We start from the raw sequence: 23,867 nt of genomic DNA, 5'->3' as shown, positions 1-23,867 counted from the left end.
TGTGGTAAAAAGGTAAAGGGACCCCTGACCATTAAGTCCAGTCGTGGCCGACTCTGGGGTTGTGGCACTCATCTCGCTTTTATTGGCCAAGGGAGCCGGTGTACAGCTTCCGGGTCATGTGGCCAGCATGACTAAACCGCTTCTGGTGAACCAGAGCAGCGCACAGAAACGCCGTTTACCTTCCTGCCGGAGCGGCACCTATTTATCTACTTGCACTTTGACGTACTTTCGAACTGCTAGGTTGGCAGGAGCAGAGACCAAGCAATGGGAGCTCACCCCGCCGAGGGTATTCGAACCACCAACCTTCTTATTGGCAAGCCCTAGGCTCTGTGGTTTAACCCACAGCGCCACCTGTGTCCCTAAAGAATGTGGTAGGGTCTCCTAATTCACTTCCTTAAAGTCACATATCTATTTGTGTACAGAGTATTTCCCAGACAGTGAAAGAGTAATGTTCCATACCAGGGATGGTAACCTGTCCTATCCCCTCCACCTCCCCTTAAGGGCTGCACTGCCTCAGGGGGAAGTGATCCCAGGGCCACATACCAACAGTGGGTGAGACCAAAGTATGTAAGGATACACCCTACTTAATTACTTAAATACTTACTTACTTACTTACATTCATATACACCCACATACACACACACCTTTGTCTCCATTACTACACACTGGAAAAGCAGTGCCTCCCTCCCTCCTTAGGCAGTTGCATCACTGTTTCCTACTTATCAGCCAAGGGAGACTTTAGGGAGGGGAGATTTATGTCTCCTTTCCTCACAATGCATCCCTAACAGTGCTGCTCAGCTAACTGGAGGGAAATAGCGCAGCGCCTGGAAAGAGGGAGCAATGCCTAGAAAGAGAGAGGCAGACCAGCTGGGAAGGCTTTGCAAGAAAGACACTTCCCACAGGCAAAAGGTTCTCCACCACCTAGGAAAATGCAACACTTTCTTCACAATGCTCATTTGTTATTTTTTGCATGCTGTTTGAGTGTCAGAAGTTTCTGTAGATATTATATTAACCAGTAACAAGCGAGGCACACCAATGGAAATACTTTCCTTTCTTAGGGTGTACTCTCCCACCCCAACCTCACTGGATATGGTATGATTCCACATTCATACAACTTTTCAAGAGTGACAACAGCAGAATGGCTATCAGCTTCTAAGAATGGTGACTCTTATATAAATCTAGACCCCTGCCCAATAAAGATGCAGAAAGTTACGGAAAGGTAGAATAGCAAAGAAGGGTTTTTTAATGTGTCTTGCGAAAGTATCCGAAGGTCAAAAAAATCTGGGGACTGACTAACTAAGGATGAAAAGCAAGTTCAGTAGAGTTTAAACAAGCAAGAAAAAGACCACCAACCTGTATCTCAGTGTACTAAGTCTTTTGCCAAAGACACACAATCACTGCACTTGTCTGGAAGGTGAGGGCAACTGCTTTGACTGGACTGTACCACTTCCTGTCTGCAAGCTATTGGTATTGGAAAATACATTCACGCCAAGACTCACCTTCTTTCTTATATCTTCATCATTTGCTCCAAGTGCAGCATAGAGCTTGAATGCAGCTTGGCGCAGTTCATGAGCATGCTTTAGGTCATGATCAAGCTATTAAAAAAATAATCAAATTCAAGTTATACTTAAATTGCAGTCTTTTGGCTGTTGATAGAACAGTGCCTATTTCCAATGTCTAAGTAACAAGAGCGTGAAATAAACCAAAGCCTTGGGCAATATACTTTTTAGGCCCCTTACGCTACCACCTATTAGAGTCACATTTGCACCTGTCAATGTTTGCTGCGTTTGTACCAGTGAATACTGTTCACAGTTTATACAGCTAGGACTATATTCTGTGTCTTGCCCCAAGTAGTATTCATTCTGTTTTGTTTAGTTATCCAGTTAGGATCTTACAAAGAACGTACTAATTACAACACCAAACAACTCAGACAAAAAAGCATTTGATTACAGCAACGAAGAAAACTGGGATATCTTATACCTCCTTGCATCTAATTATTAGCCAATCAATGAGAACTGAGTGCTTAGCTACTATATATTTTAATTTTTCACACACAATCTCCCCACATACTTTTGGGAAGTTTCCAAATTTACTGAAGACATACCCTTTTTATATCAGTGATGGCACTCACTGAACTTGGATATTTGAAGTAGTCAGCAAGCATTGCAATAAGGTGGTCAGTAATACTGGCGATTCTTTGTAGCTCAATATCTGCTTCAATCAAATAGGCAAGAGTTTCTGCTCCATCTACTCTCTCCTCTAGTAGCCTCTCCTTACTACACATCCGCGCCAAACATGGTAGTGTCTGGAAAGTACAAAAACTATGATTATTATTTTGAGGCAATTCATCAATACATGCTTTTGAAATTTGTTAGGTTTGTCATTTAGATCAACTTTCAGATAAAAAAGACATTTTCTAAGCATAGATCTTCGCAGAGATCTAGACAAGTCTCTGTACAAATGCAAAATTTAAAATAGCCACTGCCATTAGTGTTCCTGCACCATCAAAGTAACTTGTACAAACAATACAAATTTATATGCAGCTAGGAACCTGCATAAAAATTAACTGTCTAATATCCACTTAGACTTGCCAAGGTTTACTTGATCAGCCGTACACAGCTTCATGATTTAAAGGCCAAATGACTTAGCACTAAGATGGAACAAAGTTATCCAAAAGCAAACTGGTCAATAATTCACTTATGCTAGTGGTCATAGGGACTGAAAAAATCTACTTCCCCTGCAATAACTTTGAAAAATAAAGTGACACCAGAATGCATGGTAATCTCTCTCCTACAGGGAGCCTTCACAAAATCAAGACCAAGACAAGTACTAATCCTTAAATATTAACAGATACAAAACATGATTTATCTACTACGGGCTTGAATTTAACGACTGGGCTGCTAACCACAGATGACTAGGCTGATGGAAGAAGGGTGGATCTGTTCCAGCCATATTAGGAAGGAAAGCCCTTTCTTCTGTGAACACCACAAAACTGTGTGGAGTGGCAGAGGAAGAATACATCATTTGCCCCTCCTTCACCCTTTTGCTTGGTACAAGTTTTTTCTTCTTCTTGCACTACCCTGCGCATTCCTGATCTAGTGAATAGAACCCAGAAAGGAACATATTTTTTGTTCTGGTACAGCAATGTAAGTGAAGTGCAGAGGAACAGAGGTATTCGTTCATGTTCTGGCACCATCCAGAATAGCTGCTGGAAGAGGGCTATAACCTACTCTCCATACAACATCAAATGCTTTTCAAATTGCCCTTTATCATTCAATCTACCCTAAATTCCTCAGTATGATCCCAAGGCTGCTCCATTCCCAGGATGGAGAGCATCTCACATAGGCAACGACTGTGCAGCAGAACCATCATCCAAGGCATTGTACTCAGCATAGTGAACTAACTAACTTCTAAATCAACTTGACTTTAGTCAAAACCTGAGAAGCTGATAAAGGTATGTTGTATTGATGTTACATATGCAACTTTAAAAACAAAAACTAAAAAACCCTTCCGCTCCAAAAAACTCTTCACATAGAACAAATTGCTGCAGTCCATACGGTTAACAAGGACAGGCCAACAGAGGTCAAGAGAAAAGAGGGCGTATATTTCATAACCATACTACCAAAAACTAGCAGCTGCTAATCACCACCAAGTAGGAACAGCTTTATTAGTGCTTCCTAAATTCCTAGGCGAGACCCTGGTGCAAAACACAATTTGTCTAAGTACAGCTATATGCTTAATCAACTTACCTTTAACACAATGCAGGTATCATCAGTGCGAATTGCTCCAGCTCTGCACATATAAGTAAGGCTACAATGAAACATCAAAATGCTGATTAACTGACATATGTAGTATATACAGAGATTTTTTAAAAAGAATCATTAGAAGGCTTATATTAGAAGGCTTATAACAGGTCAGAGAATTTGTTCATCTAGCCCATACAGTCTATTCTGACTACCAATGAGCCACCAGAGCTTTAGGCAGAGACAGCCCACTCCCATTACCCCCTTTAACTGTAGATGCCAGTTACTGAAGCTGGAACTTTCTTCATGTAAATCTTCTACTCTACCACTGAGCAAGAGCCCCTGTTGGTAGTGTCATAGTACAGTGGTGCCCCGCAAGACGAATGCCTCGCAAGACGGAAAACCCGCTAGACGAAAGGGTTTTCCGTTTTGGAGGTGCTTCGCAAAACGAATTTCCTATGGGCTTGCTTCGCAAGACGAAAATGTATTGCGAGTTCCTTCCCCCCCCTTTTCCCAAGCCGCTAAGCCGCTTATCAGCTGATCCGCTAAGCCGCTTAACAGCTGATCCGCTAAGCCGCTTATCAGCTGATCCGCTAAGCCACTTATCAGCTGATCCGCTAAGCCGCTTATCAGCTGATCCGCTAAGCCGCTAATAGCGCTAATCCGCTAACCTGCTAATGGGCTTGCTTCGCAAGACGAAAAAACCGCAAGACGAAGAGACTCGCGGAACGGATTCTTTTCGCCTTGCGAGGCACCACTGTAGTGTGAGTGATCAAGTGGACACAACTACATAGTTTAACTATGCACTCTGTGAAGAAGTACTTTGTTTCGTTGGTCCTGACTCTTTGCAACATTCAGCTTCACTAGATGTCCTCGAGTTCTAATGTTATGAGAGGGAGAAAAATTGCACCTGTGCGTGGATCCAGGAGCATTTCAGAGAAAGCTACCATCAGCATCCTACCTAGCAATCTAAAGTTCACTTCCTGGGCCTCATAACTACATTTGCCCATGTCACTGTGCCAACATGCACCAAGATCGCCAACTCCTTACCATGCTATCTAGACAACAAGCAACATCTGCAACCTTCACATTAGGTGGCCAATCTGCATGCCCAGGTATTTAATGCTGCTGTTGTGTGAGCAGAACATAATTCTGCTTGCAAAAGTAAGTCTTTCCCTTCCTCTCCTGCCCACCTTCAGCACTCCTTCACACCCTTATCCCAGAGGCTGGAGGATCCTCTTGAGCAGTCCCACGGTGAAAGTGGAACACAACCCTTTGATTTTGCTAATTTGCTGTATGGGTTGACATAGTTGTGTATTCATAATTTCTTGTGACAAGTAAATATGTGTAGCATTTAAAGCAGGCTTCCTCAACCTTGGCCCCCCAGATGTTTTGGCCTACAACTCCCATGATCCCTAACTAGTAGGACCAGTGGTCAGGGATGATGGGAATTGTAGTCTCAAAACATCTGGAGGACTGAGGTTGAGGAAGCCGGATTTGAAGTGTTACTCCTTCTTGAGCCTGAAGAATATTACCATTTGGCTGATGTGAGCTGCATTTCAATAGGCTTGTCTCTTTGTAACATCTTCACAAAAATCTGTGGTAATAGTTCTCCATCAACCAACACTGAAAATGAGAAAATGGAAGTGTCAGGAATTAACTAAATTGTAATTACTTAGCAAAATTGCAATTACTTTGTGAATCTGTATATTGACAGCAAAGTGCTCAGCTTACCATTTACGAGAGTCAACGATACCTGGGGGTTTTCAAAGGCTAGAACTGCAAAGCATTTCAGGGCTTGCATTCGAACCTGTATAAAAACACACATTTATAAATTTATGTTTTATGTAAGGTCAGTCAAAGCTACTATCACTTAAATATTTGTCAGAGGTCCACTGAAAATGTGGTGCAAATACGGAGGAAGTCCTTTAAAAAAGCTAGGAGGGTTAAGTGATTAGAGCCACAGTTCTCAAACTGGGAGGGAGCTCTGCCAAAACAGAATCTGAATGATCACTAGAGCAGAAATCATCTTCTCCTTCACTCTGAAACTTTTATGCACTCCAGTTTGTGCAGAATAAGTGCTCACCCACGTCTTCCTGCTTCCTTCCCAATCAGTATAATGAGCAAGTCTCCTTTTTGCTGAACAAGAGTTAACACTGCCAGTCCCACGTTCTTCATTCTCCTCCCTTCCATTTGACATGCTGCAAGGGCCTGTCAATCAGCTTCTTTTTTGACTCTCTACCCTCCCTTGCATCATAATTGCATTTGATACTTGGGCAGTTACTTTCCCACATAATGTAAACAGGCTCAGTGAAGCCTAATTTGAGAAACGACCTTTGGCTACTTATAATGAGTCAAAATAAAATGCCCACAAGGTTTCTCACTGCCAATTAATATAAGGCTAAGCACACAGGGGATTTTCACTTTCCAGAGCTATCAGGAAACCCCCTTTTTAAGGAAGTGTAACTTTATGAGTCAACGTCTAAATGCATTGAACAGAACATATTTCTGATTAAAACTACAGGATGTTCCATTCCGAAAGAATGCAACGGAAGCCTTAATATTTGGAACTTGCAGAGTATTTGTATCCAGTGAATATTTATTATACAATTTGTAGCACAGGTCCTCAAATCCTTTTACTCAATTTACAGATAAAATCAGAGATGCCAATGAACTTTGTATAAAGCCGATTTCGCTGGTTCAAAAAGATCATCGGAAGCTACTTTCTACTGAGTCCTTTATAGTTGTCCATCTAGTATTGGCAATTCTGACTGGGAGTGGCTCTTCAGGGTCTCAGGCCAGTCTTTTACTACACTTGCCACCAAAACAACCAAACTCTTCCAAGAGGCCTCTTCATCATAGCACGTCCCCAATAATATCTGACATGAACCAGGTTGCATGCTAGGAGAATGATCCAGAACTATTCTAGATGACATGGAATGTTTTCAAACATCACGAATGGTTATCTAAGTAATTAATCTAATTTTTGCAGGTTAATTTTAAAACTGACCAGGGGAAGCAAATAAAGACCTTCCTAAAGAATGATGTGCTGGGAGATGCCAGATACAGAGTTCTCCCTGCGCAGTCTCCCAAGCAGCATGCAGCGGGGATTTACTTTCAATCCCCTTCCTCCATTCCCCTAAATATTAAACATATACAGTGGTACTTCAGGTTACATACGCTTCAGGTTACAGACTCCGCTAACCCAGAAATAGTACCTCGGGTTAAGAACTTTGCTTCAGGATGAGAACAGAAATTGTGCTCCGGCAGCATGGCAGCAGCAGGAGGCCCCATTAGCTAAACTGGTGCTTCTTGTTAAGAACAGTTTCAGGTTAAGAATGGACCTCTGGAACGAATTAAGTACTTAACCCGAGGTACCACTGTACTTGAATTCAATAAAGTACAACTTTATTTTCTCTGTTTCGGAAAGTTAACTTTGAAGAGGTCTACTTTTCTTTTATTACTTCATGTTATGTACTAAGTAGTCGTCTTGGGCCAAAGTTAATGTTATTCAATGAAGGTAGAAATGACTCAACTCAGTATATACTTTGCTTTGAAGAATTTAATTGTTTGAATCTTTTCTTAATACTGTCATTGGCCATTTCTGCCATATAATTAATTTGTAATTTGAAGTTTCAGGCACTAATTACCAGTGCCTGTTAAAACTATCCTCTCCCAGGGCACCTGATGGAATAAGATGAGCTGGTTTGCCATGGTTTCTTTGTTGGTGATGTTCTGAGTAGTTCATCTTGTTTTGGCTTTCTTTTCGGAGGTTGGCATCCTTTTCAATGTTACAAGGTTAATTGCTTATAGCCATTTTAAACATTTCTACATTTTAAATTTGTTGCAAGTAGTTGGTATTAGGAGAATAACAAAACAATTAAGTAATGATTAAGCATGCTACTTCATGACAGGAATAATGTTGCCAGGAAGATGCCATCAGAGATATGTCTTCAGCTTCACTTTCCTCTACCCATTTCCATTATGTTCCCTTCTACTCTCCCACTTTCTTCTTTTTTTATGCCTCTCAAGTATACAACAGAAGAGTCCTTTATAGGAAAATATGCTTTGTGATGTTTCCCCATATCTGTACACACACTGCTAAAAGTGAAACGCTTGCAGTCTCTTCTGTACCAAAACAGCAGCTTCTGTTGCACTTACTTCTTCACTCCAGCAATGATGCTGCATCAAGATTCAAACTAATGGCTTACTTTATAGAATAGAGGTTATATTAATGCCTTACTTTATAAGATGTAGAAGTTAACAGGTGAGCAATATTCTGCACTGCTCCATGGTTAAACAGGACTGTCTGATGGTCTGGACCCTATTAAAAAAGAAAAAAGCCATTGCTCCTTAAATGTAAAGGGAGAAGAAATAATTAATTTACTGTACATAATGCATACTAAATTGAAAGGTTACTCATTTTCCAAGTTTATTAATGTTCATTCCAAGCTAAGAATAGACTGGATTTTTACAGCATCTTCCAAAATTGCTACCAAAAGAGAGTCAAGCTAAATTTTTAAGAAAGAATCCAGCCACTCCAGTAAGGGCTAAGATGCAGAGTTTTCTGTTGTGCTGCTTTTCCATATAAAGTAGCAGCTGATTTGAGGGGGGCAGTGGGCCAGAACTGCAAGGAAATGTTTAACCCTCCACCAATATCCCAGGAAACTGCCCCCCCACAGCTGCAATTTGCTATGGAAAAGTAGCTCCGTGGCAGCTGGGTGGTGGTGGCTTCCATTAGAAAAGCTGTGGTAACTGCTAATTTAAAAAGAAAAAACCTGAGACACATACCCAAAACTGCACGTTTAATGCAATGTGCTGTTTAGCTGTAACGAATTTCGTTCATCAAAATTGTGCTCTTTCTCATATTAGACTCAGAAAACATTTATTTTCTTTTTAATCGGGCACTATAAATTATTCAGTTTTCGTATTTTCAAAATACAAGCAGCAAAATATGAAAGCAAGCGTCTGATAAAAATCCAGGCTTGTCCAAAGTTGTCTCGAACAAAGTGCTACCATTCTCACAAGACAGGCCTGCCAAATTCTTCCAGTTTTCCCTTCCATTGTATGACACACACACACCCATTATCTATCCCATGCTACAGAGTGGCTTCGGGGAAGCACAAGGGGTGGAGGGGAAGGGAGCCTGAAAAGACAACCTGTGCAAGTGGCCTTTCATTCTCTGGATCCAACCCATACACCAAATGTCACACGGTACAATGCACTGGATTACCACCTCCTATGATGCTGAAGTACCTTGAACCCTAAGGTCTGATGCTGCAACAGAATCAGAGCCTCAGCTTTCCCTTTATTGCAGGAATCAACTCTAGCTATAGTGGCTAGAAAGAAATTTTGATGGCATGGCATATCCTACAGCAAACACCAGGATCTAGCAGTTTACTCTGAGTACATGAGATTTTGGGTGAGCAGAATAGCTTCTAGAACCCCGCAGGCCATTTTCTTACTTGCATTTTAATATCCTGATTTAGTAATGCAAGAATGTACAGACAGACTAAGAGTTGTAAACTGAAGAAGAGATCCAAAGTGCTTTGTAAGATGTGCATCTCAAACGGACAACTGATCATTCCAACTTCAATGACAATTAATTTTCATAACTCTTTTGTGTCTACAAAACTACATAACTCTTTTCTGATAATGCTCCCTCTCCCCCAAATGTAATGGTAACAATATAGAACACGTGACGATACTCCCATTTTTTGTGTCTAAGGTGGAAGCTCCCAGCCTTAAAAGCTGTACAGTTCTTGGGGATGACAGCTGGGCATCAGAGCCTAAAGAAATGTTTCTCAAATACCAAACTGTGGTTGAACAAGACCAGCAGTAGGAAACTCTACTGAAACCCTATTACTACTAAGCACTTTGCCCAGCAAAGTTTATCAGATCCTGGATGGGCTTGAACTGTTCAGGGAAAGGGGGGGGTGTCTGGCAGTGGGTGCAATTTTTGGAGGAAATAGATGCAGAATACATGTCCATGTGTAGTCTCAGCAAGCTTCATGAAGTTAGTAAAGACAGCTGTCAACTGGAGACAGAAAATACTGCAAAAGAAGGCTAAATCCCCAAGATGGAAAAAGGAACACAGACTGCAAGAACTTTGTGGGAATGTGAGAAAAGAAAGCCTGCGAGCTGACAGAGAAGCAGCAAGGAACAAGGACGGACAGGCATATATATACTGGGAATATTAAAGCATTTGTATCCCGCCTTTCCACTGAAAAATGCTTAAGAAGGTTCGTAATTTGCAATTTCCCCCCAGATTTCAGATAGTTTAATAAACCTATCGCCCGCCCGCCCCCCAAATGAAAGGCACAGGCAATAATCTTTCTTCTCACATGTATCTTACATCTAATATAATAGAATGGGAAGCCTGTAACAGAGTTTAAACTCTGCAGGAAATATCCTGCCAGCTCGCCTACCAATTGACTTTTAAAAGCAGTATCCTTAAATAGGAAGACATGAAAAAAGGAAGAGTCAAAAGAAATCCCAATACAGTGGTGCCTCGCAAGACGAAATTAATTCGTTCCGCAAGTCTTTTCGTCTTGCGAAGCACGGTTTCCCATAGGAATGCATTGAAAATCAATCAATGCGTTCCTATGGAAACCGCCTTCAGACCAGGTCCAGGGACAGTCTGTCCCCCGACCTCTTCTGAAGGCCGGTGAGGGGCGAAAGTCTTTGCTCCCCCCCCCCGCCTGCCTTCCCGGAACTTAAAATGCTGGCGGGCGGCAGCGAAGCCTTCGCTGCCGCCCGCCAGCATTTTAAAATCGCCCCGGGACAGCGGAGGAATTCTCCGCTGTCCCGGGGCAATTTAAAAGCCCCCAGGAAGGCAGGCGGGGGGGGGACAAAGACTTTTGCCCCCCGCCGGCCTTTTGCCCCTGCCTGCCTTCCCGGGCGCTTTTAAATCGCCCCGGGACAGCGGAGAATTCCTCCGCTGTCCCGGGGCGATTTTAAAATGCTCCCGGACGGCTTTTGAAGGCAGGCGGGGGGGGAGCAAAGACTTTTGCCCCCCCGCCCGCCTTCAGAAGAGGTCCAGAGGGCTCTCCAAGCTGCGGATACCAGCCTGCTGCCCTGCACGAGGGGCACTCTTAAGCAGAGGGCCCCTCGCGCGGGGCAGACATTCGCAGCTTGGGGAACCCTGCAGGACTTCCCTGCAGGGCTCTCCAAGCTAGCAGCGCCCCTCGCACGGGGCAGCAGGCTGCTATCCGCAGCCTAGGCGGGAACTCTTCTGAAGGCTGGCGGGGGAGAAGGGCTTTTCCTCCCACCGCCAGCCTTCAGAACAGCCTTCTGAATGTTGGCGGTGGGGAGGAAAACCTTCCTCCCACCACAAGTCTTCAAGACAGGTCCGGGAACAGAGGAGAAGCGCTGCGCACCTTCCCCTCTGTTCCCGGACCTGTCCTGAAGGCTTGCGGTGGGAGGAGGGCTTTCCTCCCCACCGCCAACATTCAGAACGCTGTTCTGAATGTTGGCGGTGGGGAGGAAAAACCCTCCTCCCACCGCAAGCCCCGGGAACAGAGGAGAAGCCCTTCGCGCCTTGTCCTCTGTTCCTGGACCTCCCACCGCAAGCCTTAGGACAGGTCCGGGAACAGAGGAGAAGGCGCGCTGCGCTTCCCCGCTGTCCCCGGAGATTTCCCTATGGGCTTTCGTCTTGCGAAGCAAGCCCATACGGAAATTCATCTTGCGAAGCCGCTAAAAATCGGAAAACCCTTTCGTCTTGCGGGTTTTTCGTTTGGCGAGGCATTCGTCTTGCGGGGCACCACTGTATATATGAGTATAATTAAAGTATAGTGTTGTCCATTTGCTGTTTTTATTCTCTTCCCTATTTTACTTATCTGTGGCATTTTATATGTGCCTGTTTCGTTCATTTACAACTTTATTTTCAACCCACCCTTTTAATAATGGGTTCATGTATCTCCTTTCTCTCCCTCCCCCTCAACAGGTCGGTGTTTTAGATATTGTAAAGATTATGAAAAAGTTCAAAAATATAAATTTATACAGAACAGCCAGATTTTAAAAGGCAGAAAATCACATGGGCAACTAGATGGCCTCAAACATACTAGTCATCTTTTCACCCAATTCATTTTGTTGCAATAAATATCAGAAACCAAAAGATACGCAACTCCAATATGGTGGTGGCAGAAAAAAATGTTGTTTGGCTAGTTTATCTTTCCTGTCTCTATTCCTTCGACCTCATCCTAGAGCAGGCTTCCTCAAGTTTTTGGCCTACAACTCCCATGATCCCTAGCTAGCAGGACCAGTGGTCAGGGATGATGGGAATTGTAGTCTCAAAGCATCTGGAGGGCCGAGGCTGAGGAAGCCTGTCCTAGAGTATCTTTTTTAATAGGTAGGTTGTAAGTCTATGGCTGGACTTTCACAACGAAGCTTCTCCCTAACTATGTTTTCCCTTGATGATCACTTGTAATCGAGTAAGAATATTTTACACAATACGACTGAACAAAAATTATAAAAGATATGCCTAGTCCAAATTTTTATGATACAGATAAACAATTAGATTTCAGAAAGACAAGGTAAAATACCTATTCACCCCATCTGAAATCAAGGCACTAATTACGTTCCTTTAAACCAGGGATCAGCAAACTTTTTCAGCAGGGAGTCGGTCCACTGCCCCTCAGACCCTGTGGGGGGCCGGCCTTTTTTTTGGGGGGGGGGGGAATGAATGAATTCCTATGCTCCACAAATAAACCAAAGATGCATTTTAAATAAAAGCACACATTCTATTCATGTAAAAACACCAGGCAGGCCCCACAAATAACCCAGAGGTGCATTTTAAATAAATGGACACATTCTACTCATGTAAAAACACGCTGATTCCTGGACCACCCATGGGCCGAATTTAGAAGGTGATTGGGCCGGATCTGGCCCCCGGGCCTTAGTTTGCCTACCCATGCTTGGTTCTAGTCAAATTAGACTAGTGCAGAGTTTCCATCACAGTTTATTTTTGCCACCCACAACGATTGCCCCTCTCACAACAAAAGGATTAAAACTTTAGAATAAGTTGAGGATGTTTGATTCCTTGGTTCTGCTTTGTGTTCAGAGTCTAATGGATTCTCATAATGGGATAAGGGAAGAGTTTCTTCCCTGGCCAGTTGACTACTGAACCCTCCCACCCCAATTCTGCTCTAATGTGCAATTAGGTTCAACTGACTGAGTCACTCAAAGTCATCTTCCGCAGAAACCTACAGAGTGATGTAAGGTTCTGCTCTATTTGCAGTACATTGTGTGGGGAGTTGATAGCTGGAGAGTCTTGACTTGAGGTTGACAATTTGGACGTTATGGCTATTTGTACTCTTCTGGTGCTATGAACATCAATATCCATACTACAAAAACCAGCCCTACTTCATTTACCACTCAACAGTGTTGTTTCTGCCACAATCCTCTCATAAGGCTGGTGGCTCCAAATCAGAGCAGCAAAACTTTTCTCTTACTATTAAAAAAAAATGACTCAATTAGCCAATAAAATATATACACAAAATCTGGCTCAAGTAAAAATCTGACGTTATGCAACAAGTAACCAAGTTAACAGCTGTGAAGAATCTGGACTTTTAAGACAGACTTCAGCTACTACCACTGACAATTTGTTTAGATAAAATGCAATTAATATACCATTTTGAAGGAGGAAAAAAAAACTTACATTGGCACATAGAAGTGGCTGAGGCGAGGATTTAAAGCCGCAGCTATGCCAGTGTCGGAGCTGAAGAACAGATATTAAAAGATATAAAATTAAAGTCAAGTATCATTTTCTCCTTTTTAACCTGCAACTTATCTGAGTACTGTGGGCCTAACTCCCTTCCCCTACCACCCCGCCTCCCCACATGTTCTCTCAGATATTGATTTATAAACTGAATTTTGATCTTTGCCAGATGGATCTATGTCCAGTATTTTATACAGTGGACCAATCTAGGCCCCTGTGTGCATTCAGGAACTACTACTGAATATACAAGCCAGAAAAAAACATTTCTATAGAAAAAGAGTACATAAATTTCAAGAATCAGATGTACACAGTGATTGAAAACTAGTGTAAAGACTATAAAACTGAGTAGGAAATTTTAAAAAACACCTAGTTTTAGCATAAAGTGTCTTGAATCGGGTATTAGCAAAAGGTAGACTGGAATAAACTGGTAGATCTGTGGGTGAGGTACAGTGAGGTAGAATTTTAGTAGAATTCTACTGTTTGTATTAAAATTTGTTGTTATATCACTTTGAGACTTTTGTTTCCATACAATGACAAACAAATAATAATACATTTTTCAAGAGATAAAAAAGAAGACTTTTAAATAACAAAATTCTCTGCAATGACTGGGTTAGCACTAATGGATTACTATTTTTCAGCCTCAATGTTCTTCACTAGTAAAATACAAGTATAAATTGGTTGCCTTTGGTCAGGTTTTTGTGCAAACTCTATTGCTCAGTTTTAAAATCCTTTTTTAGTATCCCCAATCTGCAATTACTCAGGTGTAGATTTGCATGTGTAGTCTCCTGAAGGTTCAACAAGATAATTGGCATTGCACTACAATTTTGCGATCGTTTCAAATGATTTCATGGTTTTAGTAAAAACATAAGAGACTCGATACAGCATTAAGCTGTATAGCTGTAACTAGTTTGCCCACTTCAGTCCCCAATTTGCAACATAGGGAAAATATTGACCTACCTTCCTACAATATTTCTATTGTAAGGATTACAATGTAAATGACATTTGGAGACTCTAAATGCTAAATAAATGTCATGCATTATTACAGCACACCACCAGCTGCTTGAGACAGTCTATCCAAATATACTGTCTTGAACTATTTCTGAAACTCTGGAGAGCACAGTTGCAGAATAAAAAGGGGGGGGGGACCTTGATAAGCAACAAGATACTAAAAACAGATAAGCTGACTTTATTATTATTCTAATAATATTTCTGGAAACTTTAAAATGGTATATTGTAACTCTTGCAATTTTCTGTATTACCTCATCAATTCACTACTTTTTTGTTTGTTTGTGCTAAAATAATCTATATGCCAAAACTTAAGATTTAGGGTGCTAAAAATTGTATTTTGATCATTCTTATTCACACAGCATTCAAAACGTCACAAGAAATTATCTCATTTGCCAATGTTTTGGGTAAACATTTTAGGAAGCATTTTCTGTTCAATTAGTTCAGAACATTAACATACACATTGTTTATAAAAGTTATATTTGTGAAGCCATATATTTCAGGAAGTAACCTCTATGCAACTGCCAGACAATATATGGAAAACCTGACCCTGGAAATTTGGGAGTAGCAACTCAAGACTCATTTCTAATATGATACACATTCCTTGAAAAAAATACTTAATTCGTGTTCCAGTCAGACATCAGCTGCTACAGTTTATTTGCGCTCTGTAACCTTTGCATCTGTTTGAGCTATAATTGCACAAGACCCTGAACAGCAGGACATTTTGTATCTGTCACACAAAACGGGCTGATACAGGCATGCAGAAATAGCAAGGGATAGTAATATTCTACTTCCATGATACTACTTCAGACTGCAGCAGTGAAATCATGCATTAGAATGCCCCCTCCTTGCCTAGTTTTGCCACAACTGTGGATTTAGGATTGCCTCTTCCAAAATTAATCTGGTTCTGAATGCATATGAAGAGGAAAAATGGCATAATTTGAGATTGTCAAATCTTCTGCTCCACCTCAGACAATGCAATAATTTATCTTCAGTATCAAGCATGGGCTTTTCAAAGCTTGGTGAGCTCAACCGAGTTGCCCTAATCACAACCTGCACTAGTTCCAGACACATGCGGGGCGTAGGAAATGGCAGGGTGAACGTTAAAAAGAGTTTGGATTTGATATCCCGCTTTATCACTACCCTTAAAAGTCTCAAAGCGGCTAACATTCTCCTTTTCCCTTCCTCCCCCACAACAAACACTCTGTGAGGTGAATGGGGCTGAGAGACTTCAGAGAAGTGTGACTAGCCCAAGGGCACCCAGCAGCTGCATGTGGAGGAGCGGGGAAGCAAACCCAGTTCACCAGATTACGAGTCTACCGCTCTTAACCACTACACCACACTGGACACCTTTATAGGACAGAGATGGGAAAGAAAAGGACTCAAAGATAACAGCCCAAGTTTTAAACGAGGGTGGAGAAAAAATATAGCTATGCATGGTTGTGTCACTTTACTCGGAAACCTTGGGACAATGGCTACATCTGTCACACATTTGTAGGTGTCAAATGCTGGAGACACAGATGAGATAACACCTACAGAAGAGCAGACAGAGTAGGAACAACTCTCCAGAAAAGTATTTATATTGTTAAGATTTTGGACTGTGAAAATGAGGTTTGAAGCATGTACCACATAATTTCTGCAGATAATAACTGCCAATTTTCAGGCAGTCAATTTCTTAAAAAACAGATAGACAGACAGACAGACGCATGCAGAGAGAAGTTTGTAAACAGAAATAAAGCTATGGTTGGTTAAATCTGGAATATATACAAGTTCTGAAATACTGTCCAAAAATTTAACTGTTCTACAGAGCAAAAAATTAAGGAGTGGTTCATTCACATTGTGCTGATTTGAGAGCTTTAGTGAGAAACCTTTATATACAGTCACCCTGAGAAAGGCTTGTGCCTTGCTAATTTTTTAATGAAATGTGTATCTTAACTCATATTTTCTCCTTTTATTTTGCTTTAAGAGCAAGCCTGCCTAGACCTGTAAGCAAATCAAAGAAAATATTCTACTACGACTAGCCCACTGTTTCACTCACACACACAGTTATCTTAACAAAACAGTATTTTTAAAGCCCACCAAAAGGGAATACTTGGTTTTACAGACCCCAGTAGAATGTTTCATGCTCCTTTCTTACTTTGCAGCAATGTGAGAAGATCTGACATATGTATTCTTGAGTATATCGAGACCTACTGAGCAGTGCCATGAGGTGGGGAATAACTGTAGCATCCTAAAAGAGTCAGGAGAGAAAGCTGAACATTACAACTAAAATTTTCAACACCAGCAAGCAGTTATTGTGTATACACTACATGCACTGGGTTATTCCCTTTTTCTATTGAGATTCACAAGGAAACAAACAGTTTGGAGCCTTATAATGGGATTTTTTATATATTCATAACTGACCATCTCTAACCAGTGATTTTCAAAATCTATACAGAAGAAATCTAGCGATAGCAGAGAATACAGTAACATTCTCAGAATACTGACATTTCAGTTCTGCTTATAACAGACTTATAGCCTTCAGCATGGCTAAGAAATGTCTGGAAACAGAAGCTGTGAAGGTAATAATAATAATAATAATAATAATAATGATGATGATGATGATGATGATGATAATAATAATAATAATAATAATAATAATAATAATAATTTATTTATTTATACCCTGCCCATCTGGCTGAGATTCTCCAGCCACTCTGGGTGGCTTCCAATCAAGTGTTAAATATTAAAAACTTCCCTAAAGAGGACTGTCTTCAGATGTCTTTTAAAGAGAAGATAGCTGCTTATTTCCTTCACATCTCAAGGGAGGGCCCCTGTTCCACAGGGCGGGCGCTACTCCCAAGAAGGCCCTCTGTCTGGTTCCCTGTAACCTCACTTCTCGCAATGAGGGAACCGCCAGAAGGCCCTTGGCGCTGGATCTCAGTGTCCAGGCTGAACGATGGGTAGGTAGGGTGGCCGCCAACATTTTTGGGCCCACTGGCACCACCAGCTCTGGTTCCTTCTCTCTCCCAGTCACTTTCCCTCCTCAGACCAACAGAAAAAGGAAGCACACACAAACACCGCTTTCCCCGAAGTTTCATTCAGTAGAATTAAAACGGATTGTTTTGAATTTGCATGATTTTACACGGGGTCCCTCCCAAAACACCACAAAATTAAAGCTTACAATGAAATTCACCGATCCAGTGCTTGCTAGCATCACAACACTGATCCAGATTTAGTTATGCAAATGAATATAATGAAACCACCAACTTATAAAAGAAAACATCTGCGGACACAGAGGTGACCTATGCTTCATTGCTAGTTTTTAGGGAATCCCCTGCAAAAATCATGTGAACCTATAATACCATCTTAAATATTTATCAGGAGGACTATCTCCCTGTTAAAGAAATTTGAGTTAAGTTTGAGTTTATTTATTTATTCATTTATTTTATTTATTAAGTTTGTATACTGCCCTTCATCAAAAGATTGCATAAAAATACAAGAACACAAAATACACAACAAAACAAACCAATAAGCCCCCTCCCTCAAATGTATTTTAAACATATTTTAAATGACATAGAATGTTAATCGGTCAAGGGTCTGGTTAAAAAGAAACATTTTTGCCTGGCACCTAAAGATAAGTAATGAAGGCGCTAGGTGAGCCTCCCTGGGGGGAACATTCTGCAAATGGGAACCACTGCAGAAAAGGCCTATTCTCAAGTTGCCACTCTCCAGATCTCTCATGGAGGAGGCAGAAGGGCCTCAGATGATGATCACAGGGCCTGAGCTGGTTCATATGGAAGAAAGATGGTCCTTGAGGTATTGTAGTCCTGAGCCGTTAAGGATTCCTAGGTCAAAACCAGCACTTTAGTTTGGGCCTGGAAACTAATTGGCTGCTAGTGCAGATGAGTCAGGTTCGGTGTTATATGGTCATACTGTCTTGCCCCAGTGAGCAACATCCACCTAAATTTGTATAAAAGTAAAATCAATGGGAGATACCCAATATCGCATGAGCAGACTTCTACTCACACAAAAGGATTTCCCTTGCTCTCTTCATCTCTGCAGCCCTTCATGCCCCTTCCAAATCTCCTCCAGAGGATTCCCCAGAGAAATGCTCTGCTCCTCCATCACATACCTCTGGCTGGCAAGCTCTCCAGCATCCAATCCCAGAAACAGGCCCAGATCTTAGAATAATGAATATTTATTCACTTCTGGCTGCTCACTTAGCACCATAACAAGGAGGAGATCTGCTAACAGTAGCAACTCAGAAAAAGCAGACACACAGGAGGCTCCAGGGAAAATCTGGCACAACCTAGCCCTTCCTTTCAGAAATGGAGTTTCTCAGATTTCTAATAAGACTCTACAAACTGCACGTTGTCCCATTTAGTAGTTTTCCTTTGAAAATGAACATAGGAACCTTTAATCCTATAAATCAAGAGTTTATTTTCTCAGATATCAGTATTACACTGGGTTAATGTTAACCAATTTTCCCACTGCAATTGAAACAGGTTTCTTACTAGTTCACATAAAGAAATAATTTGCGAATACATAATCCAGTAATAAATATCTCCCAAAACTTAACACTGAATAAAATTGCCAACAGTTTGAGTTAATATCATTCAAACTCATTTTACAACACAGATAACATTGCAGTGCAATGTTTACTTGCTTTTCTTCTTGGTGTTTATAATATAATTTAGTTTATAATATAGTTTTCATATATTTCATAGTTCTCTCATATGAGCGAATAAGAAAAGGTCCCACAAATTTCTGCTGCAACAGATGGCAGTAGTGACAGGCACTTACTGCAATACAGTTCACTTTTTGAATTGCCTTATATATTAGGATAGCAGATATAGGTCCTTCAGGGTTGTTGTTGTTTAGTCATTTAGTCGTGTCCGACTCTTCGTGACCCCATGGACCAGAGCATGCCAGGCACTCCTATTCCACAGAGCGGCAGAACTTTAGAAATTCTTTTCTAGCTTCCAGTTCCCGTGAAGCCAGTTCTCCAACACACATATGCCATCGTGTGGAATCCTTTCACAATCACCATCGTTCAAAATTCCTTCAGCAACACACACTCTCATACACAAGTGTGTTCTAAATGTGTGACAAACTATTGCAGAAAACATACCTGTTGCATATAACTTACCGTGTACAATAGTTCTTCAGGAGTTACAGGGCTGGTAAAAATGGTGCGAAGACATCTGAGGCAAGCTTCAATAAATTTAAGATCTGGAGACAGTAACCCTGTGAATACAAGTTGAGAAACTTTTTCCAGTTCTCAAATGCTGTGCAAACAAGAGGATAACAATAATGAAAATGAGGGTACCTTGTAGTAAGGCTGGTATGATATGGCAGTCCAGAAGAGATTTAACATTGTTTTCTGTACCCATTGCAAGGCTTCCTAGCACCACTGCACATTCAGTTTTCAGCTCAGTGCTGGAGGTTTCTTGCTGAAGCAAGTATAGCAACCTATATACGGAAACACAAAAGAAAAGTTTGACTTAGCAAAGCCTAATTCAAACAAATAACTATTTTATGTTAAAAGTAAGCAGGTACTATGGAAAGGGGAAAGACTGCTCTACTCTGTGTTATCCCAAGTCGCGAGTTAAGTGTTATACACAGAAAGGACACAATCCTATGCTGGAGACTGTCCAGTCAACATAAGATGGACTAATGGGGATAAGGAGACAATATCAGATACCAACACTAAGGAATAGGTGTGTAAGAACCAAAAGAAAATGGAAGACTGGTAAAAGCAGGGTAATATCTAAGGAATCAGAGTATCTCTCAATTGTAATTATATTGTTCTATAAGAAAGCATTAAGCAAAATAAGTTTGAAACCTTAGAACAAATCTAGAGCACATTGTCAAAAAACAAAATCTAGTATTGGGAACCTTTTACCTTCCTAGCCTACTCCCTGCTATCACAACTAAACGGGGCCTCCAGATGCCCATTTATAAAAAGGGATATGCTGTAACACAACCCTAAAGAGAGAATTGGAATATTTTTTCCCCCTCCCACTTCTGCTGGGGCATATGCAACTTGTTAGACAACAACAAATCTTAGCCCTGCCCAACATGACAACATGCAACACTGGTGGAGCTGTCACATAACCTAGAGCAGGGGTAGGCAACCTAAGGTCCGTGGGCCACATGCGGCCCAATCGCCTTCTCAATCCAGCCCACGGATGGTCCGGGAATCTGCGTGTTTTTACATAAGTAGAATGTGTCCTTTTATTTAAAATGCATCTCTGGGTTATTTGTGGGACCTGGCTGGTGTTTTGGCATGAGTAGAATGTGTGCTTTTATTTAAAATGCATCTCTGGGTTATTTGTGGGGCATAGGAATTTGTTCATTCCCCCCCCCCCAAAAAAAAATACAGTCTGGCCCACCACATGGTCTGAGGGACGGTGGACCGGCCCACGGCTGAAAAAGGTTGCTAAATCCTGACCTAGAGTTACAGTCAATGCTGCTGTTCTGCTCACAAAGCAGCCTTTCACTCAACTTCCCCCTCTTCTCCCCTAAAGCTCCCTACGTACCCTTGAAATTAGCCATGCCCACCTGCCAATCAGGTGATCAGATGACATATAAACTGGGCCATACCACTGGCCTGATACTGATCTGGCCTTTGGAGCCAGAAAAGTTCCACACCCTGAACTATGAGATTCTTTTACAGACATACAGAAAGTACTCCTTTATTCTAGACATCAAATTCCATTAAGACTTACACTGATACAAATGATCTGTTCACTACAGCTGGAATTCACTTTAACTGTAAGCAATTCATCCTACTGCTTTATTTCATTCTATCATATGAATTCTGTCTTTATTTGGGAAGATGGTGCAGTTATTTCATAAAATGTTCTTTCAACTGAAGGACTTTTAAATCTAAATGTATTTTCAGATGACTACTTTATCAGTCACCACGATTAAGGATCAGTTTTACGTCCCTCATCTTTCTAGGATGTATTTCAGCGTTTTGCAATGCAATCTTATCCATGTTCACTCGCAAATCCTACTGAATTTAATGGGTATGACCCCGTGGTAAGTGGGGTTAGGATTAAAGCCTTACTTTATTAGGAAAGTATCCCATTTCAGAAGATCACACAAGTTCACCAGAATGCCCTCTTCCAGAAACAGCTCTGAATGCTGCCTGAGGTGCCTAATTCAGTAGCTATAGTGCCATGTGCACAATCCTTGTATACAGCCACACTGACCAAATCAACCAAATTAACATAAAAATATGAAACACTGAATTAATATTCATGCCATTTTTAACTTACAAGAACTCAAAGTATCACTGTCAAAGTGGCTGGCTTAGGTTTGCTTGTCTAAAAGCATGTACAGCTAAATGTGTAGTTTGGCTGTCCGTATCCCGCCACTTCAGACTAAAAGAAAGATTGGGGATGGAAGGTGAAAAGCAAAAGCTGTTGCAGGTAGAATGCCACTACAAGATACCTAACACCATACCATTTATCCAAGCTTCTTAGTCCTGAGCCACCTCACTACTCCTGAAAGTCACCTATATGACTTTTCCCCTTTAACGAGGAAGGAAGCCAGAACTGAGAGAAGCTTCAAAACCTTTAAGACTTAATCAGCCTCCTTTTTGCCCAAAGAACTAAACAGGGATGAAGAACTTTCCTTGGCCTATATTCTTAAGAGAACTAGCCTAATTTGCACTTCCCAGACTAATACATGGACCTGAACACAGTACTTTGGATTTTGCACTTCTCAAAATTTCGTTATACAATTCACTGCTCAAGATTTACACTAAAATGTGCATTTAAGATTAAATAAGTTTAGAAATACATACATCAAGATAATTTATATCTGCGTTTGGATTTATTTTGTGATAATAAAATACATATTTAAATATAAATTTTCACAGAAGCTAATAAAAATGCAGATTAAGGCAGAAACAGAAAGGAACAGAAACTGACAAAGACCAGAGAGACTGATCCATTCATTGAACTAGAACATACAGTTATGGCTCTCTGCCACCTTCATCTATAAGAAATGCTTGTAATACATCATTTATCCTCCTAAAGCCACAGTTTCATCACCCAGAGAATGGTACACTGAGGAATACAAAACATCCCAATAGAAAGTGATGATGAGGTCATAACAAAATCTGATCCATCTGATTAAACACTCAGAGGTTCAAGGGTTTAGAAGCAGTATTCACCAACTCAGATCCACAAGACACTACACACAGTCTGGCTAGATAAACCGCTCAAACTACTCTTAATGTGTGCCAAGAATGTGTGCTACTCTTAATGTGTATCAAGAAGATAACTATCTACAAACATCTGAAAGGCTGTCATATAGATTACTCTAATTTGTTTCCTGCAGCAGAGAGGAACCAAACCAGTGGATGCACAATTATAAGAAAAACAATTTAGACTGAATATTATGAGTAACTGATGTCTTAACAGCTTGTACAGTGGAATAAACCATTTCAAAAGGCTGCAGATTTTTCCTTAGCAGCAGAGATTGAAAGTCATGTATCAGAGATATGGTGGTTGTAGATTCCTGATTTGGCAGAAGGTTAGACTAGATGACCATTAAGATTCTCTTAAAACTCTATAATTCAAAGCCCTCTGACGGTTTTTTCCTTACTTATAAACATAAGAGTACAAACATAACATCCTTTAATCACTCAGACTAACAAATTACTTCAAGAATGGATTTTTTTCTCCCATTCTTGGCCTAGTTCTAACTCATCTGATCAGTTCACTACTGTTTAACTCTGGCTTCCTCAAACTCGGCCCTCCAGATGTTTTTGGCCTACAACTCCCATGATCCCTAGCTAGCAGGACCAGTGGTCAGGGATGATGGGAATTGTAGTCTTAAAACAGCTGGAGGGCCGAGTTTGAAGAACCCTGGTTTAACTCAAGATATCAGAGGAATATTTCCTTGACCCAAAGTTTCTAAAATCATTTTTCTGCAACAATCTGAATTTTGCTATTTCCCAGGAAGATTTTTAAAAGAGAGTAATTATTTAGGCCTTTTGCTTTGTCAAGGTATTTTATTCAATAAAAAAATAAACCACACAGGTAACAGTCAAGAAAGCACAACACAAATAAAACAAGTATGATGAAGTATATAATTCCAACTATCAGTAATTCTACAAATTTTTGTTCCAACCACTGCCTTAGGGAGAACTGCTCCATAATTTTACCCTTCTAAATGGTTAAAACATGATTTCCAAGCCAGATTAATATTTGATCCTATGGATCGTTTAACCTATGTAACTATCATACTCTTATACTCATATCCACAGAAATGTTAACTATTCAAGCATTTGACCAGTAAAAATAGATTTGGTCAACAAATTTGTCAAATAATAGATAAGGTTTTTTGTCGTTTTATTTAAAAAAATATTAACAAAAGATACTTTATCCATTAAGTTTGAT

General features: G+C 40.8%; 1 protein-coding gene across 3 annotated transcripts in view; it reads right to left on the bottom strand.

Moving 5' to 3' along the window:
- Positions 1–23,867, bottom strand: part of ARMC8 (armadillo repeat containing 8) — a 54,508-nt gene that overhangs the window by 11,995 nt on the left and 18,646 nt on the right. For 2 of the 3 annotated variants that reach the window (XM_081912444.1, XM_081912442.1), the window contains 10 exons: positions 19,778–19,920; positions 19,598–19,695; positions 16,604–16,696; positions 13,402–13,461; positions 7,987–8,067; positions 5,478–5,553; positions 5,279–5,369; positions 3,750–3,810; positions 2,105–2,305; positions 1,500–1,595 (listed from right to left, as the gene is read on the bottom strand). In XM_081912444.1, coding sequence (XP_081768570.1) covers positions 1,500–1,595; positions 2,105–2,305; positions 3,750–3,810; positions 5,279–5,369; positions 5,478–5,553; positions 7,987–8,067; positions 13,402–13,461; positions 16,604–16,696; positions 19,598–19,695; positions 19,778–19,920 — 1,000 coding nt within the window. The remainder of the gene's footprint in view (positions 1–1,499; positions 1,596–2,104; positions 2,306–3,749; positions 3,811–5,278; positions 5,370–5,477; positions 5,554–7,986; positions 8,068–13,401; positions 13,462–16,603; positions 16,697–19,597; positions 19,696–19,777; positions 19,921–23,867) is intronic. The other variant, XM_081912443.1, reaches the window with a different exon arrangement.

Source organism: Podarcis melisellensis (genome assembly GCF_964234715.1).
Source record: "Podarcis melisellensis genome assembly, chromosome: 5".
NCBI classification, from domain to species: Eukaryota; Metazoa; Chordata; class Lepidosauria; order Squamata; family Lacertidae; genus Podarcis; species Podarcis melisellensis.
The sequence above is the reverse complement of the archived record's forward strand: the minus strand, read 5'-3'. Positions and strand labels throughout refer to the sequence as shown.